Source organism: Hippichthys cyanospilos, chromosome 9, assembly GCF_059441005.1.
Source record: "Hippichthys cyanospilos isolate Australia breed blue-spotted pipefish chromosome 9, RoL_Hcya_1.0, whole genome shotgun sequence".
Classification (NCBI taxonomy): domain Eukaryota; kingdom Metazoa; phylum Chordata; class Actinopteri; order Syngnathiformes; family Syngnathidae; genus Hippichthys; species Hippichthys cyanospilos.
The window spans coordinates 7,178,897-7,199,124 of record NC_142377.1 but is presented as its reverse complement, the minus strand read 5'-3'; the positions used below and the strand labels follow the sequence as shown (position 1 = coordinate 7,199,124).

Here is a 20,228-nt window from a genome sequence, read left to right as displayed (position 1 = left end):
TGACACGCAGAGCCGCATCGAAACACAAGGCCGCTAATGGCCCCCGTGCCTTTTTGCATATTAAATAGAACTCAAATCATGCAGGGCCAATTAATACTCGAGCGCTTATGAAATTCTTGGCATAAACGGCCCATCAGATTTGCATGGCGGTAATTAGGATGAAGCACTGGAGGCCAATGTTACCCCTGACCACCCTATTTGTGATTTTTCTGTCCCTTGACAATTGCTAATGTTTAGATTGACGACAAACTTTTTATGATCATAATTAGTTTATTAATGAAGGTAAAACACTGGTGAAAATGGAACATTGGATATAAATTAGACAAATGTTGGAGACGTTTGGGTGCCCCTTTTATGCTCTGGGTCAAAATGACCCAAGGATATTATTCCAGTTCCTGAGAAATGAACATAAAACACTGGTAAGAATGTAATATTGGATAGGAATTAGACACATTTGGAGATTTCTGGGTGCCCTATTATGCCCCGGGTCAAAATGACCCAGAGCTATTGTTACAATTCCAGAGAAATGAACATACAACACTGGTGAAAATGTAATATTGGATACGAAATAGACACTTTTTGGAGACTTTTAGGTGCCTTTTCACGCCCCGAGTCAAAATGACCCAGAGCTATTATTACAGTTCCTGAGAAATGAAAGTAAAACACTGGTGAAAATGTAATAGTGGATATGAATTAGACACATTTCGGAGACTTTTAGGTGGCCTTTTAAGCCCCGGGTACATGATTGCTATTCCTTGCAAACAAACAAAACATGAGGGTTCAAGTGTCACTAAGTGTTGTTACGCGATTGTCAATGAACAGAAGCAACAGCTCTGAATAAAGGCATCACACCTCCAAAGGGATAAAGCGGCCCGTATCATGGCAGGATAATCCCTCCAAAGCTATGGCGTATTTAAAAGTCAGCGGCTAAATGTTCCCCGCTGGTGCGTTTGTGCCCTGCGGTGGGCCATCGCATCTTTGTCCTTCCCGCAGATGAGATGAGTGATTCCGGGCTACGGGGGGCTCTTCCCTCACTCGGTGTCATTTCCAGGCCAGCGGGCCCCCGGGGAGTGCCCCCCCTCCCGGGTCTGTGCCGCACATAACGCATTGGCTCTGTCACCACCGCTGCTTATTTTAGAGCACAGAGCTGGCGTTATGGAAATCATATTAATGAATTTGCCGAAGTTTGCGAGTGCTGGTGCCAGAAGTGCCACAAGGTGAGCGGGACACTGACAGGAAGTCCACATGTCAAGGAAACAGTGGGACAAGATGGTTTCATGATGTTGCTGCTACTACCCACCAAGGGCAACTCAAGGTCGGAAAAATCATCCCTGTAGTCAGCCCTAGATTCTGTTCGTTTGTGCGAAACCAAGTTAACAGATGAGTTATGTTTGTTTACAATCAAGTCTGTATGTATTTGGTCACCTAAAAGGTGTCCAATTTGTGTATAATCCAAATCCAATACTTCATTTTGACCGGTGTCTCATGTTAATGTCTCAAGAACAGCAAAATTGTCTCTGGGTCAATATGACCCGGAGGTGTGTGCACTTTTGCAAGTGTTGTTTCAGTTGGAAACCCATTCACAAAGTATCAAAGTTCATTCTCTGGGATAGTAATGGTAAACTCCAGGGTCAATTTGACCCAGAGTCATGGGTAATATTCCAAAGGTTTCAGATTTTTTGTGTCTGCAATCTTGCTGAACACCAAATCCGAGAAAGCAAAAATATTCTTGGGTCACTTTGACCCAGGGCGTATTTAAATGTCCGAATAATGTGCAGTCCAAATTTCTTCTGCATGAGCATTTATGTTTTAACCAAGAGTATGACCTACAGGAGGAAAGAAAGAAAAACATTCACAAGTGCTTCATGAAGCTTCGTTTTCCATCACTATTTAAAACTGTTCATAAGTAAATAAGTTAAAGGCATTTAACAAAAAAGAAATGAAAAGTAGCTCACCAAAACAGACTTCACTGTATTGCTTTGACAATTTTATGTTTAAGAGGAATCAGCTCAGTCGTTATGACCAAATGAAGCTTCACGATGCACCTGCGGTATATTTTGACTCCTCCATGGCAGACTTGGTTCAAAGAGCCAATGGAAATTTAATCAATTTCCCCTGCACAAGGATTCATTTTTAAAACAAGAGCACCATCTAGAAGAGTTAAAAAAAATCTTAAATGCTTCACGAAGCTTCATTTGGTTATCACTAACTGCCTATTCAAATACGCCACCAAAACACTTTCATGTTGAATCTGATGAACTTATATATCTCTTGATCTAGAAAAGAATCTGCCACCCAAACTCTGTGTGTGTGTGTTTGTGTGTGCGTGTGCGCGCACAACTTATGGCCATAAAATCTGCGGGTCTCAGTGGAGGCAAGATGGTAGAGCAAGGCGTTCCATCATATTCACACTGTCAGCACAAAGACAAAGCGCTGCCTCCGAGCAAACACGCTCGGTCACAGGTGACACACACACACTCACGCACACGCACAGAGTGGATTCCTACTGTATAAGTGAAATGGTCTGTGTGCTAAATAGACACACACAGAGAAAGGCGAAGCGGCTTGAGCTGTCCGCGGTGCCCTTGGCGTGATCTTCAGGCATGACCACTAGCAATGGTCACACTAGATGCACACACTATTTTTTTTTTTTGTCCAAGTGACCCCTCGCTACGGGGCCCCTGCTGTCCTGTCACGGTGCTTGGTGTGTCACCCTTGCTTCCAGCTGGGAAGTATGTGTGTGTGTGTGTGTGTGCATTTGTGGGTCATTATTGATGTCAATGGAATGAGCATTTGATTGTGTAGCTATTCTGCCAATTTCATTTTCATATCCAAATAATTTAGAGTTTTGACGTACGATTTCAAACTAGTTTTTGTTTGATTAGAAGTGTTTCAAACTAGGGTTGGAGTTTTATATTTGGGTTTCAAACTAGATTAAGGGTTTATATGTAGGGATTTAAATGAGGACTAGGGCTTCAAAATCAGGTTTCAAATGAGAATTAGGGTTTCAAACGAGGATTAGGATTTCAAAGTAGGGCAAATGAGCATTAGGTTTACAGAGTAAGGTTTAAAATGATGATAAGGGATTCATAGTAGGGTTTCAAATGAGGATTAGGGTTTCAAAGTTGGGTTTCAATCAAGGATTAGGATTTCAAAGTAGGGTTTCAAATGAAAATTAGGGTTTCAAAGTCGGGTTTCAAAGGAAGATTAGGATTTCAAAGTAGGGTTTTCAAAGGATGGTTTGGGTTTCAAAACTCAGGTTAAGCTTTCAAACTAAGGTTATGGTTTTAAAAATTTGAGTTAAAATTTCAAACTAGGGTTAAAGTTTCAAAGTAGGGGTTCAAACAAGAATTTGGGTTTCAAAGTAGGGTTTCAAACAAGAATTAGGGTTTCAAACTAGTATTAGGGTTTCAAAACTCAGATTAGGATTGGAAACTTGCGTTACGGTTTGAAATTGATGTTTCAAAACTCAGGTTAGGATTTCAAACTTATTTTAAGGGTGTCAAAGTAGGAGAGGAAATAACTTTCTTAACTGTGCTTGTGTGCTTGTAAAAAGAAGAAGTGCTCTCCTTTTTAAAGACTCAATCTTTATTTTTAGAATATTTTGCAATTTTGGCACCATCCAATCTGCCTTTTTTTTTTCTTTCCCCAGTGGAGCCAAATTGCGATGTCCAAGCTGACAGCAGGCGGGCTGTCACGTCAGGCCGGCGGAGGGAAATCACAGCAAAGTTCCAGTGTCGAGCGGCACCGTCATCAATCACGGGCGCCCGCGTTCCCACATTGAGAAAAAGGAGTCGGAGCCGTCCACTCGTCACCTGTCCAATGTGGCCACCCGGGACAAAAGACACAAGACAGGGCGGAGCGTCTCATTTCAACTGCCTTTTTGACAGAGGGACCTCGCAGGACGCCGTCCGTCCCGGCGTCTCTCAATCCCAACACGGGAGGTGTGGGCGACGGCGCTCATCGGCCAGAAAATGACAAATGCGCCTTTTTGTCAAAGCTGGCATGTGCTGCGCGAAGGGACCGGGACCGCCTCGCAAATCGCCACTGGAAGTACGTATGATATTTATGATGTGGAAATGACCTGCTATGAATTCATCTTAACCCTTTTCACACATCCTATTTCTGACTATATTGCAGGCTGGGCCAAATGTTTGTTTAAAGGGACACTGTGTAAGATGTCAACCCTTTTTCATTCCGGACAGCAGGAGGTTCTGCATTTACCGTTGTATGTAACCAAAACAGGCATGGCAGCTTCTGGAGGGGTGCCACCCCCCATGTAATATCATTTCATGATAACTAGACCTACCGTTATATTTAAAACTTACTATTGAGAGCAGATTTATTTGCAAGTTTTTGAAATTTACAATCATTTAATTTATTCCTTTTTCATTAAAAACGGTCTATATCTTGCACAGTGTCCCTTTAAATTTACAAAGCATTTTTGGAAGGAAAAAATGAACAACTCCAGAAGGTTTTATTGCTGTCTGGTTTGCAGGACAATTGTAGCCATATGAAACTCCAAAATAAAAGAATACTTAATTTTGCCAAAAAGTTACTGAAACAGAATTTAGCAATCAGCTGTTTCAAGTTCCATTTAATTTGTTTCTAATTTGAAAAGAAAAAGGTACTGTTTTAGTCGCTATATACACTGCACACACACACACATTTATATATATATATATATATATATATATATATACAGTATATATATATATATATATATATATATATATATATATATATATATATATATATATATATATATATATATATATATATATATTATGTACTAATATAAATATATGCATACATAGAATCTACACACACATCTCACAGGTATCTTGATGACATGCCAAGCTATGAATAGACACACACAGAAATATGATGCAAAAGCCAAAGTCCACTGGATACTCTGGACACCAATAACACATCGATCCTCTGCATAGCACATCACGGGATTTGTCACCACTTTAGGGAATATGTTTTTTTAAGCTGAACACACACACACATACACTGACACACACTGAGGCCAATATGAGAGAAAAGCCGGATGCAGGCAGGCGTGTGTGCAGGCGTATGACAGCGGATCAATAGCGGTGTTTGTGGCGGGGCTCCCGCCGGAGTGGAGCACCATATGAAAAGCTGCAGCTGATGGCTGAAGGTCCCCTCGCAACATTCCCCGCGCGCTTAGCCCGCAGCCAAGGTTAACCTCCGCACAAAGACGCCGACCAAGCTCAGTCCGCTCCGCTCCGCGGGGAGGTGACGGGGCTGCTGGCTTCCTTCTTCTTCTTTGGCCCTGTGTGTATTGGCATTAAACATAAATACTGTACCTTCCCATTGGGGAAGACTCGCTGAAGCCATTTTCATGTATTATGGAGCATTCGTTCCCAGCGCGGTATAAAAAACATCTTTGACGTCATTGACAGCGAATGAATCCAGATGCGTCATTTAATCATAAATATCTTGTATTTATGGCGGCTGGCAGGGGGAAAGACACGGCAACACACAGGATGCTGCAAACACAGGAATGAGGCAGGAAAAACTACTCAGAAAAAATGCAATCATAAAAAAAAAAAGGCAAAAAATAAAATCACAAAAATGAAACGGAGCAAACTTACAACAGAAAAAGTGAAAAATGATGCAGTCAAAAAAAACAAACAAAAAAGAAGCAAGTTTATAATAAAACAAATGCAAAAAGACTGTGAAGGGAAATATATATTAGGTTGTTATAATTATGTGCTTATTTCTTGTCTAGAATAGTGTGCTTTGCTATCCATCTATGCAGTCCTAGTTCATCTCGCCCCAGTCCTTAGCTAAAGCTGTTGACGCAGGAAAGTGTGAGCTGGGACCTTGGCCCAGCTGTTGGTGGCGCCCGATTAGCGCTTTTTGTTATGTCTTGTAATGTGCAATGCTTTGCTGGAATAAAAAAGCAGGCAGGGGCGCTTGAGCGACGAAGAATGCTATTGGCAATGCATGAGTACATACCCCAAGATTTTCCCTTTGCCTAGGCTTAGAAAAGTCAACCTTGGCTGGTCTGAGTTACTCTTTTTGCTACTTAGCAGCTAGGTTTCTCCTAGTCTTCTTTTAGAAAGAGACCTACAACAAAAGTGCAGGAAAACATCGTTTAAAACAGATGGAAAAAAAGATGCGTGACAAAAAATTACATGAAGTGCAAAAAGAGCACACTGAGATTAAAACATACAAAAAGCAATGCAAACATGCAAAAAAAGTGCTATTATAAAGCCAAATTTGATAGCAAACTTATAGCAAAACAAGTGAAAAAAAATATTCAATAAAAAAAACAAACGGAAGCAAACCCAAAAGCTAAGTAAAAACCAATTTCCAACAAAAAAAGTGCAAAAACCAAAATGGAAGCAAACTTACAACAAAATAAAAGTGCAAAAAATATTCAATAAAAAAGAAAAATGGAGGCAAGCCCGAAAGCAAAAGAAAACCAAATTTACAATAAAAAAACATGCAAAACAATGCAATCACTAAACCAAAATGAATGCAAACTTACCACAAAACATGTGCAAAAGAAATAATATATATGAGCATATATATGTGAGCATATCGAAAAAAAACAAAAACAAAAAAACAACACTTTAAAAAAACATAATATGTAGGCATGCAAGCCAGTTGCAGCAGCTTTGCCTGTCACCCAGCATATATATATATATATATATATATATATATATATATATATATATATATATATATATATATATATATATATATATATATATATATATATATATATATATATATAGCTTGGAAACCTTCCTTGCAAACTCTGCACGGAAAAGAATAAATCCGTGAAGAGCCCCTGTGATTTACCCGGAATTAATTTCCATCTCAACAATTTATTTCTTCTACTAACATTAAAGTGCCCCTATAAAATGGAGGCAATAACAGGAGGGCCATTACATGATTAAATCATGCATTTAAAGCAGCGCAATCCATATTACCAAGTGCTTTCATGACACCCGTGGCCAATTTCTTGCAAAAAACAAAACAAAACAAAAACGAGCCTTCAAAGACCCGTTTTCCTGCAAAGACGTTTTTATTGACCCGCAAACATTTGGGCGCACTTGTATATTGTCGTCATCTTGGACACGAACAGGCCGTGAGCAGCCAATCCCGTCACGGCGGAGGACGGATTGAATGCTAATTAGCGCGCCGCCGCTTGAATTATTCATGCGTCTTAATTAGGGGAGAGAAGTCCCCATTAGGCTTTTAAACGTGTCCCAGTCATTTGGCGCCCATTTGCCATGGAGCTCGCCCTGCTAGTGCGCGCATTACGAGGCAGAAGGCGCTAATTGAATCGCCATCGCTCAGCCAAAACATAAACACAACGAAGAGGAAGTGCCTCAACGAGCAGACTGGAAAATGACATCGTCCGATGACAGATAGTAAACAAGTCGGGAAATCGGGACACAAAATGCTAATGCGCGCGTCTTCTGGTGCTACGCTTTGCTGTGGGAGATCATAAATGTTTTATTTGGAGTTGTTATGCTTTTGAGATGACTCGCAAATATTGTTGTAGCTTCGTAAAACCGCCGAATGGAGGAGGAAAATAAAAGACATTGACATAGATATTTATGCAGAAAGATGGTTGACTGGCATTGATAGAATACTGCACCAATGCAACAGTAACACGCTTGATTGCGTTTACTCGTTGCAAGTGGCTCCACAAAATGAAGCTTCATTTGAGCAGCACTAAAACAAATATTAATCGCCAAATGAAGCTTCATGGTGCACTTGTGAGATTTTTTTTACTCCTCTAGATGGCAGTCTTGGTATAAGGAGGCATTTCCATTGCACGAGCATTTCAACATCTTTAAAGATAACCACCATCTAGAGATTGGAATGTTTTGATTCTTTTAGGCGACATAGGAATTACCTTCTCCAGTTACGCAACAAGTAGAAGACAGAGCAGCAAAAGATGTGGCAGGCAGAAGACACTTGTGATTTATCGAGCTTGAAAGATACTTTGAACGTCTCTCCCACTGCTTTGCTATTTGACAAGTATCCAAAAGATTGATGGCGGCGAGAGCAAGTCATTAGGTTTCAAACTGACGCTCACAACAAAACCTTGGATTACCCAGCGGTGTTAAAATATGGAAACTACCGCAAGTCAGTTCACATTTTAACTCATTCGCTGCCAAAAATGGTTTTATACGTTATTTTTTAAGGAGTCCAGAAATTTAACATATACTGTGTGTGTGTGGATATATATATTTTCAAGACTAGTTTTTGTGACTGTGTAAATATGCATTTATTTTCTAAATTTATTCTTAATATTCAAATCAATGTTTGTGAAGATGTCTGTGTGAATACATATACGTATGTATATTATTTATATATATTTATTCATCCCATACATTTATTTTTCTATGTATTGTTAATATTTGAATCTACTTTTTTGCGACGGTGTGTTTGTGTGTCAATAATATTTATATTTATATATTTATATTTTATTTATTTAGTTAGTTAGTTAGCTAGTTGTTAGGTCAGTTTTTTTTCATTGTGGTCTAGCCAACGCTAGATGTGACTCAGAAATTTGGAGGGGGGGGGGGGGGGGGGTCTGTTTACATAGACCAAACGTAAGTGGCAAAACATTTAAGAGTGTGTAGACTGTTACACAGGCGAGCCATACAATGCACGCAGCGGGTACTTAGCATGATGATGAAAACCGGGGGTGGGGAGGGGGGGCGGGGGGTAAAAGGCACAGCGAGCAAGCGCTCCCCGCAAACTGGAATGTGAACTCGACTGGTTTGCATAATTTAAGGTTAATGAGGGAAAAACAGCAGATAAAAATGGCTCTCATTTTATGCCGTCTGCCTTTGGCCTACTGGGGCGCATTTCATTAAAAAAAGCATCAGAAGCAGCGCTTTAATGAGCTGCAAATTCATCCCGTTTTCACCACCTTTTTTTGACGCATCAAATACGGATGCAGGAGTACGTTTCTTTTTCGGGGGGGGGGGGGGGGGGATTTGACTGTCAATCGGAGAGGAGTCGGATTGTCAAGTGTTTTCGCCAATTTACCAGCATTATCAACTAACTGTTAAGCAATTAGTCAATAAAATATGTTCTGAAAGGAACGTCAACAAAACTATCAGATAAGTCAGACAAACTTTCCAACCAGAAATAAAGAATAAAAATGATTTGCGGAAGAATGGGAGAATGGGAAGAAAAAAAAAGCCCTAGATTACATTAAAATACTGTTTAAATCAAAGAATGTAATTGTGATTCAAATAAATGGTACATTTTTCATCAAAGTGCAACCAAAAACCTTAAAATCTATTGTTTTGTTGATTTAAAAACTGGATTTACTTGATAAAATTGCACTTTCTTTTACAAACAAAAAAAAATGCTTTTGTGGCTTTTCCCCAATAAATTGCTTGAAAATTGGCGCATATATAGCATATCAAAATTTCAAAAGGGTGTTAAAAATAAATTGAACTGTAAAATATATATATATATATATAACTGAGTAGCTGAGGTAAAAATTGAAGAATTTACATGGCGATTAATTCATATTTTTGTTCCACAAAAAAGAAAACCCACAGGTTATGCGCTGTATAAGGCGCAACAGATTATAAGGCACACCGTCAGCTTTTGAATAAAAATTGAAGGTGCACTTTATCGAGCGGAAAACACGGTATAAGACGCACCAACAAACATTAAACAGAAAATCTAGTTTTGTTATGCATAGAATGCACCGGACTTTAAGTCGCTAGTGTTTACATCAGGTATTTATGGAGAAAAATGGTAGACAACATTTATTTTATTTCAATTATTCTATATTCATAACGTTTTGAAATAAGTCGTGCCAACATATTTTCAACGTAACCCCGACAAACAGGGAACGTTACAATACTGCACCCTGGTGGTGAGTAAAATAGCGGTTCAAGCTCAAAATCAATTCTTCGATAGCCTTTTCTTCTGTCTTGCTTTGTTGACCGGGAGATTGCCACTGGTGGCTGTTAAAAAAATTGCAGGTAAGCTGCCCTGGACGCATAAGACGCAGGGTTCAAAGCATGAGAAAAAAGTAGCGGTTTATAGTCTGAAATTTACGGTACTTGAAAGTTACCTTTTTAGAAGCAAATATGACCTTTTGCCCTTTTCGGGGGGAATCGGACACAAAGCCACACACGCTGGAGTCGTCGGCTCCTCGTCCCGCCTCCATTTGCATGAAGGGTCCTGAAAATCAGCCTCAATAACGCGGCGCCGCTTTGAAAGATGAGTTTTTAATCTCCAGAGGAGATGAGTTTCTGACCCGCACCTGTTTGTTTTTTTTTCTTTGCTGTCATACAAAAAGTGACCCGCGGGAAAATTTGTGGCGGCAGAAAGGCGGCGTGCTTCCCTAAACACTGTCATTGCGCATTCATTAATATCCCCGCATCTGACATGGCGGGGAAAATGCTTCTTGGCGAAAAAGGGCACTTGTCGCGGAGGGGGAGACTCGCTAACAGGCAATCAGACGAGCTGACAGCGAGTGTCAGCCCGCGCGTGTGGACGTAAAAGAGAAGGTAGGCGTATTTATTCTTCTCCCATTGCCCTCTATTGACCCATGTAATGGAGAATTTTACAAAGTGAAGTGTTTGAAAGCTCCTCTGGATGTGGGTAATGTGTTCATCGGAAGAGCGTGCGCCCTGTACACATTATGCATTGTCTCCCCCTTACACACCTTCAAACGGACACAAACTTCCTGCATCTGGTTTTCAACAGTGGGAATGGCACTCGGACTCCTTGGAATGAATATGTAGTGTAATAGCTTATTTGCTGTAACGCAACATCAATGCAAAAACCACATCAAATATTCCATCATAAAAGACACCAAATTCATAGTTGTTTATTATATTTTTTAGGTAAGTACAAAAGCAATTATGTAAGTGTGTAGCAACCTACACACACCTACCTACTGGTACCTACTCACGTAGATACCTACGCACATTCTTACATACCTTTGTACCTACCTACGTACATACATAGCTGGGTACCAAGCTACGTACAAATTTACATGCCTGCCTACGTACATACTTATATACCTTTGTACTTACATATGTACAAACTTACATACCGACATACCTACCTACTTACATACTTAGATACCTTTGTACCTACTTATGTACAAACTTACATACCTACCTACGAACATACTTATGTACAAGTGTAACTACCGTGTACATACTCATGTACGTACGTACCTAAATACCTAGCCACGATGTATGTAGATACTCAAGTACCTACCTACATATCTATGTACCTACCTACCTACAAACTTACATACCTATGCATGTACTCACATACCTACCTACTTAGGTACAAACTTACATACCGACATACGTTTTGTATGCATATTATATATTGTATATAATGTATATTACGTATGTACGCTCACATTTGAGCGTACATACCCACGTAAGTACGTACGTAGGTACTCATGTACCTACCCGCATACGTGCTCACATACTTAAATATGTACGTACTCTCGTACGTACCAATGTGCATACTTAGATACCTTCTTACCTACCTATATACTGTACCTACTTAGGTACCTAAAGACATACATTTTTACGGAACTAGGTACATACCTACATACATAATTATGTAACTTTGTGCACACATACTTACATACCTACATAATTTGGTACATATAATGTACATACATACCCATGTACCTACCTGCATATGTACTCACATATTTAACTACGTACGTACTCTCGTACCTGGCTATGTACAGTAGATACTTATGCACCAACGCACCTACCTACATACTGTACATACTCACATACCTAACTAACTCTTGTACCAACGTATTCTCATACCTATTTACTTACCTTGGTACCTACCTAACAACCTTGTGCTGGCTAGCTAACACTAAGGTAACAAAGAAAGGATGGTGGTATTTTGTGCTAGCATGACATGGCTGTAGACTGGTCAAATTAGCAAACAGGGTGATTTTTCCCATTTAGTAAACTTTTAAATCCATCCATGTCACCTTTGTCATGCTAGCAGGCTAAGTTCACAAAAAAGGCATTTGACAGTGTAACTTTGCAAACTTTCTTCATGCTAGCATTGCATAAGAGGCCAAAACCAACAAAGGAGTTGATACTTTGCCTCTAGATGGCCTTCCTTGACTGATTTTTTAACAGTTCAATATAATGGTCATTAGATGCCTAAAATGTGCTCAAACACTTCACGACAATATGCTAAGATTTGACGTTTGTTTCCAACGGTCAACTCGCTCCTGAACTGGAGTCAGCGCTGATTCGTTCCATGCTCCAGTTCTTGTGCACACCTTGTACCTTGTTGTTGGCGCGCGCGTGTGTGAAATAGAGCGCAACTGTATTTCGCTTGTCAGTGGCAAAATCACAGACGACAGAGCACTTTTCCGATGGGTTGGGGCCGTCGGGCGAGTCATTGACTGCGATTGCAGTCGACACGCACGCACGAGCCGCTTTAATTTATTCCACTTGAAAATGAGACGGTGGAGGAAATGTTACCGTTATCGACGTTAAGCGTCAAAGTCACCTTGGCCACGGACGCGAAAAAACAACTCGGACGATTCAACAGTTCGCACGCACACACAAACAAAACAAAATATTCAAAAATATATCTGGGCTCATCACGCTGGGGCGTAATTATCGGTTCTGTCATCTGGCTTTAATGCCTTTCAGAGGTCACTTTAAATGAACGTTGAAGTACTGTGGTATCCATGGTACGAAACTTGCACCCGAGATTGATTGCACATTGGAACAAAAAACATTTTTAACGGAAAGTTTTGTGTCAATGAAACCTGGTTTGCTGCAATGACTCAGATGGGAGAAGTGGAATAGATAAGAATGAGTGAGAGATGAATTTCAGATTTCTGGGTGTTCAATACAGAAAATGAATATTGACTCTCGATTAAATGGTAGAGCATGACAGCGGTGGGGACACAAGGTGAAAACAAGAGATTGTCACGGCAAAAATTAAGACTGTGGAGGTGTGATGATTAGTATTACCAACTCAAGTCATTTGAATCGATTCAGAGTCCTCCAGATGCCAACAGTTTCAAATAGATTTTTTTTTTTTTTTGTTCATTTGCGAGGTATCAACTGGGCGCGAGCCGATATCAGATTCTGACAGTATGATAACCTTGAGCAAAAAATAGCTATTTTTAAGACGATCAATAACTTTGGGCTATCAACTACCGAAGTAATCGATTACTCTAGCTAATAAGTACGAAAGTAAATGAGTACTTTGGATACTCAAGTACAAAAATAATTGATTACTTGAGATACCATCCCACTGAAGTGCCTGAATTAATTGAAGACTTCAGTACTTACTTGAAGATACTTAGTTTAAACTTAATTCATTTGGCACCAGGGATTTTTAGATACTTTTTTATTAGATAGCCAAAAACCAAAAAAAAAGTGATGAGTAAATTAGATTGAATGTCAGGACTAAAAAATAAAAAACAATCAAACAAAAACAGAAAAATACATTTTGGGGATTGAGTTAAGCACCTAACCTGCCATATTCTCACAAAGCAAACGAGCAAAGGAAAAAATGCAAAATGAGCAAAAGGAATAAAAGCGTCTTGACATAAAGTTCACGTACGAAGGTACGTAGGTGCCCTGTGTACTTAACGTACGTACGTACCTCTAGGTGCCCTACGTACTTCGCGTATGTACCTCTAGGTGCCTTATTTACTTCGCGTACGTACCTCTAGGTTCCCTACGTAATTTGCATGCCTAGCTCTAGTTTGCCAACGTAATTCGCGTACCTACCTCTAGGTGCCCGATGTACAGAACGCACGTACCTCTAGGTGCCCTATGTACTTAACATACGTACCTCTAGGTGCCCTACGTACATAGCGTACGTACCTCTAGGTGCCCTACGTACTTAACGTACCTACCTCTTGGTGCCCTGATGTACTTCACGTACGTACCTCTAGGTGCCCTACGTACTTCGCGTATGTACCTCTAGGTGCGCTACATACTTAACGTACCTACCTCTAATTGCCCTGACGTACTTTGCGTACGTACCTCTAGGTGCCCTATGTATCTTAACGTACGTACCTCTAGGTTCCCTACGTAATTTGCATACCTACCTCTAGTTTGCCTACGTAATTCGCGTACCTACCTCTAGGTGCCCTATGTACAGAACGCACGTACCTCTAGGTGCCCTACGTACTTCGCGTACGTACCGCTAGGTGCCCTATGTATCTTAACGTACGTACCTCTAGGTGCCCTACGTACCTAACGTACGTACCTCTAGGTGCCCTACGTACTTAATGTACGTACCTCAAGGTGCCTTATGTACTTAACGTACCTACCTCTAGGTGCCCTGACGTACTTCGCGTACGTACATCTAGGTGCTCTATGTATTTAAGTACCTGGGTGAATACGTCCTTAGAAACCTAAGTGAATATGTACCTATCTAGGTGCCTACATGCATGTGTACGTAGATGCTTACGTGCTTAGGTGCCTAGCTACCTAAGTATAAAGTGGGAATACAACTCCCATGGCATAATAACTAGCTTAATGAGATAAGCAACCCACGGAGAGCAAGAGTCTCCGCGCCACCTCCAAAGGTACTGACCGTATTTAGTGCACTTAAAAGGCCGCCTTACAGAAGTCTTCGGGCTGACCTCCAAAGCTTCTTCGCCCTCATCTATATTTATATGATGGAGCGGCACTAATTTTGCCCAGTAAATCAGTGTGCACATTTCATTGTGACCTCCAGCCTGACACTGAATTAAACAATATGAGGGCCCGAGAAGGCTGCTTTAACAAGCCTTAAAATTCCTCCGTCCAATCCATCAGCCCGGAGCTTTCTGACACACGCAGCCAAGAGCATGAAATAAGGCAATTATTGAAGCCTTCAGTCCATTTCTACGGCTTGGCCGACAGGCATGAAGGAAGCTCAAATGAGCCCGCGCACTTCTCCAACTCAACTCCGACTCTTCTACAGGGGTGACGAAAAATAAAACATGATAAATAAATTAACGCTCAAGGATTTTTTTTTTCTTCGCGCACGCATTCGGTGTGTGCTTTCTCACTCGGATATTGCTTTTTTTGTATGTCACTATGTGATGCAATAAATCAGGGGTGTCCAAACTTGGTCCTTGAGGACCGCTGTCCTGCATGTTTTCCAGGTTTCTTTCCCTGACACGCCTGATTCAAATGATGAGGATCATCATCGGGCTTCTGCTGAGCTTGCCGATGACCTGATCATTTGAATCAGGTGTGTCGAGGAAAGAAAACTAGAAAACGTGGCTTGATTACCAGCTCTTGAGGACGGATTTGGAGACTCCTGCAAAACGTTTTTCACTACGACATGAGTTTTCTTGATTTAAAGTTGTAGTTTCGTACCTACCAAAGTACGTACTCACATACCTAACTACGTACATACTCTCGTCCCGACCTAAGTACATACTTATGCACCTACATACATTCATGTACGTACGTATCTACATACCTAGCTATGACATACATTCTCACATAGCTACCAGAGCACGTACTCACATACCTAACTACGTACGTACTCTCGTACCTACTAAGTACATACTTACGTACATACTCATGTGACATACGTACATACTCACATACTTAACTAGATATGTACTCTTGTACCTACCTACAGTATTGTATATACTCTCCTAGGTATCTACCTAACAACGTTGTGCGAGCTAGCTAACTCGAAGGTAACAAAACAAAGGATGGTATGGTCAAGGGGAATATTTCAGCTAATATTGCTAAGCTAAGGACACAGGGCTATAGCCTCTCTTGCTAGAGTCCTTGCAGGATGCTAATCAAGTGCATAACACAACAACATCCGATTTGCTTTTCACAATAAAACCATTTATTTATCAAATAAACATTTATCAAATATAGCAACTCTGTTATGCAAATTGAACAATTTATGGCTTCATTGAAATCAAAACAAATACCGGGGAGAAATATAACAATTTATAATTCATTTATTAACATACCTGTGGGGTGGGAAGCAAATTCTAAGGAGTGGACATGGCCACCCCCTGGTGGCAACAATGAGTACCGGTACACTTGATTTATTCAGTAGAGCACATAAATAGTCAAAAGTTCAGTTTGCGGCGAGCTGTTCCTCTTTGCACAAAAACAACTTATTTGGTGTTATTCACACAGGCGGTAGTCAAAGTCGTTTTGTCTCTCAGGTTGAAGTGACAGATAATCCATCACGCAGTCAGCGCTCCTGTCAGGAGGAGGACGTCTCCGGCAAGTCTCTATGAAGACCACCAAGGACAGTCACTCCGCTCCAGTCTGCTCTGGGAGTTGTATTAGAAAATTAGACGAGAGACTTTCCGCCAGTGTCTCGCTCAAAAGTCGAAGTCCAACCTCAAAACTCATAGCAGTAGGAGCTTTTCTTGAAAATATTCCAAAGTCAAAATATTTGCACAAAGCGTACATGACAGGAATTACTGGTCATGTGTGAGAAATGGTAGGGTTTAGCGAATTTATTTTTGATTGCGCTACGAGATGCAACTTTGTGTATTAAAAGTGATATTTAATCAGAGGTTTTGTGTATGCATTTGACAATCATATTTAGGTAGTCTTGGATTTCAACTTTCAAATAGTAAATCTTAACACCGATGACAAACGAAGCTTTATGAAGCACTTGCAATATTTTTTCACTCCTCTAGATGGCATTCTTGGTTCAAAAAGCCATGGAACAAAAGGATGACAATCATATTAAGGTATTCTTGGATCTCTCCTTAATATGGTCATTTTAATATGAACAAACGAAGCCTCATGAGGCACTTGTGATATGTCTTCAGTCCTCTAGATGGCTCTCTTGGTTCAAAGAGTCAGGAGAAATTTAATATATTTTTCAAACAAGATTGATGACAATCATATTAAGGTGTTCTTGGATATCTTAAAAGTTGCTTCTAAATATGGGCAAATAAAGCTTCATGAAGCACTTGATATATTTTCACTCCTCTAGATGGCACTCGGTTCAAAAAGGCAGGGAAAAATGTACATATTTCCAAATTAAAAAAAGATGACAATCATATTAAAGTAATATTGGCTATCTTTCATATAGTAATTCTTAATACAATCAAATGAAGCTTCATGAAGCACTTTTGATATGTTTTCACTCCTACAGATGCCACTCTTGGTTCAAAGGAGCAGGGGAAACTTAATATATTTGTCAAACAAGATGGATGACAATCATATTGAGGTGTTCTTGGGATATCTTATATACTACTTATTAATACGGACCATGAAGCTTTATGAAGCACTTGATAATTTTTTCCACTCCTCTAGATGGCACTCTTGGTTCAAAGAGCCAGAATAAACCCAATACATTTGCATTGCACTGGCATTTACCTTTAAACTAAGAGGCACCATCTGGAGGAGTTAAAAAAAAAAAAATCACAAATGCTTCATGAAGCTTCATTTTGCCATCACTACTTAACTCTGAGTGAAATCAAAGTATTTTACTGTGATGTGGATTCACATCATAAATACATATTTGTGCTTTATTTTTCCCGAACGGACAAATGGCCACAGGCTACAACAGTCGAGACTCTATTGAATGACATTTATTTCAATTCTGTTCATATATTTCACCATTGTTTTGTTTCCATTTGACATTGTAGTAAAAATAAAAAGTATATTTTTTAAATAATTACATTTGAGCTGAACATGGCACAGATTTGAAGATCTTCAAACGATGAAAATTCACAGCCTTCTACTTTTGTTTTACTTCATACGAAACACATTTAAGGCGAAGGCAAAACGAATCGAGAATGATTTAGCGCTAGCTGCTAATTAGTGTCGTCTTTGCGGATGTTAACGTCAGCCGTGAAAGCAGTTGATTCATTCTTTCTTCAAATGCATTTTTATTGAAAAAAAAAAAAAAAAAGGTCACATCCAATCAAATGCTCCAAAAACGAACACGATATGCGTTTGAAAGCGGAATGCTCAAAGAGTGATTGATATTTTTTTAAGATGGTAAAACGGCAATTATTGTCAGTAAATCTGCACGGAGGAGGACAACTGATTGTAGCTTCTAAACCAGCCGAAGAAACGTAGCGGTCATGACGGCTGGACTTAAGGAAAAAAAAAAAACAAGTCTAAGTAGCTTTTGGCCCGAGGTCAGATTTGCGAGCGGAAGAAAAAGACGAGCGGAGAGCAAGGCCACCTGGAGGTCGCGGTGGAAGATAAATTGGGCTCTTCTACTTCCCGATGGCGGCCACGGCTTTCTTGGCGGCGTCGTCCAGATTGTCCGCCGCCGTGATGGGCAGGCCGCTCTCGCTCAGGATCCTCTTGGCCTCCTGCACGTTGGTCCCTAACGCGCACATCCAAAGAAAATCATCAACATTATTCTGTGAACAAAATATTTAATTAGAATTGTTTATTTTTGATAACAGGTCTGACACTTTTTTTTTGTGGACAAACATTTATTCATAATTAAGTTAATGATTGCGTTTTATGAACAGATTTCTACCGTAATTCCCAAAGACAACGCTTTACGTTGAATATTTTTACGTGAACAAAATATTTATTTAGAATGATTTATTTTTGATAACACTTTAAGCATTTTTTTGTAGGCAAATATTTATCATAATTAATGATTTATTTTTATGAACAGATCTCTACTGCAATCCCAAAAGATGACTGTTGAATAATTTTCTGAGAACAAAATATTTACTTTTAATTATTTATTTTTGAAAACAGGTCTGAAACTTTATGTATAATTTTTTGTGAGCAAATACTTAATACTTAATAATTAAATTAATGATTTATTTTTATGAATAGAGCTCTCCTGTAATCCCCAAAGATGATGCTTTATGTTGAATATTTTTCTGTGAACAAAACATTTATTTAGAATGATTTCTTTTTGAAAACAGGTCTGACACTTTATATTGAACATTTTTCATGGACAAATATTTATGAATAATTAGCTTATTTCTTTTTGATAACAGATCTCGGCTGTGATCCGAAAGAGGACAATTTACATTGATTATTTTTTGTGGACCAATACAAATAAAATTTGAAGGGTTCTAAAGTTGAATTAACCAAACACCGATGGCATGTTTTAAGTTTGTTTTTTCAATCGAATAACTGTTGTAAATTTGTGTTTTTTTTGGGCTTGGTTTGGTGGTCAACAAATCAAATCAAGTTAAGGGAGGAAATTGCACGAACGGCGGCTGGGTCAAGTTCACTTGCTTTGTGTGTAAACAGCGCACTTGTTTGTTTGCGTGTGCTCCGCTGGCTGCAACATGAACAGAGGGTAGCAGATGCTGCCTGACATGGTGGCCCGGGACCGGCGGGGAACAGCCCCCCCCCACACACACACACACGCACGCACGCAAGCACGAGCCAGCGAGTGTGAGCGGCGCTCTCTATGAAAGCAAACACAAAGCTGACAAGGCTGTCACAACACGGGCAGGGGGCGCCGCCGCGGACGGAAGGACGCGGCCGGCCGGCCGGCCGGGGAACCCGCAGAGCATCGGCGGATGAGATCCGGGCCGACGGCACAAAGGTTAAACAAAGCAAAAACGGTCCTGATGCTGATACTCAACAACCATGTCTATTACCGTCAATTTCAGGCTATAAGCCGCTACTTTTTCCTCACGCTTTAAACAATGACTTTCTTTTTTTAACTCGCCACCAGGGGGCAATCTCCTGGTGGAATAAAGGGAAAGCGAAAAAACTGAAATTTTACTCGTCAAACATAAAGTTAAGCAAAGTGCCTGTAATATAAAAAAAAAAAAAACAATATGAATCCATATTTAAATTTGAAACCTTTTGGACCGACTGAACAGTTTGATAAAAAAAAAAAAAATGAGAATCAATAAATAATCAGGAACATCAACACAGGAGCACCAATCTCTTAAACATTTTAACCTGAAGAAAAGGGTATAAAACATTGATTTATTCTCAAATTAATTATTTTTATATAATATTTTAGAAATGATATATATAATATTTTAGAAATTTTATTATATATATATATATATATATATATATATATATATATATATATATATATATATAAATTACTTCATTCACATAAATAAATGTGATTTAGAATAAAAAAGATGGTGACAGCGATTTGAAAAATTCTCAAGCTCCCACAAAGACTTTGTCAATGAGAGCAACTGCACCACCCGGTGGCATAGATGTGCAATTACACTTCAAACGGCAAAAACCAAGGGCCATTTCCTGGGGATCATACGCGCT

At 39.7% G+C, this 20,228-nt stretch overlaps 1 protein-coding gene across 1 annotated transcript in view; it reads right to left on the bottom strand.

The window, feature by feature from the left end:
• Positions 1–17,561: 17,561 nt before the first annotated feature.
• Positions 17,562–20,228, bottom strand: part of suclg2 (succinate-CoA ligase GDP-forming subunit beta) — a 61,644-nt gene continuing 58,977 nt past the window's right edge. The window contains exon 11 of the mRNA XM_088424394.1: positions 17,562–18,330. Coding sequence (XP_088280520.1) covers positions 18,218–18,330 — 113 coding nt within the window. The 3' untranslated portion in view covers positions 17,562–18,217. The remainder of the gene's footprint in view (positions 18,331–20,228) is intronic.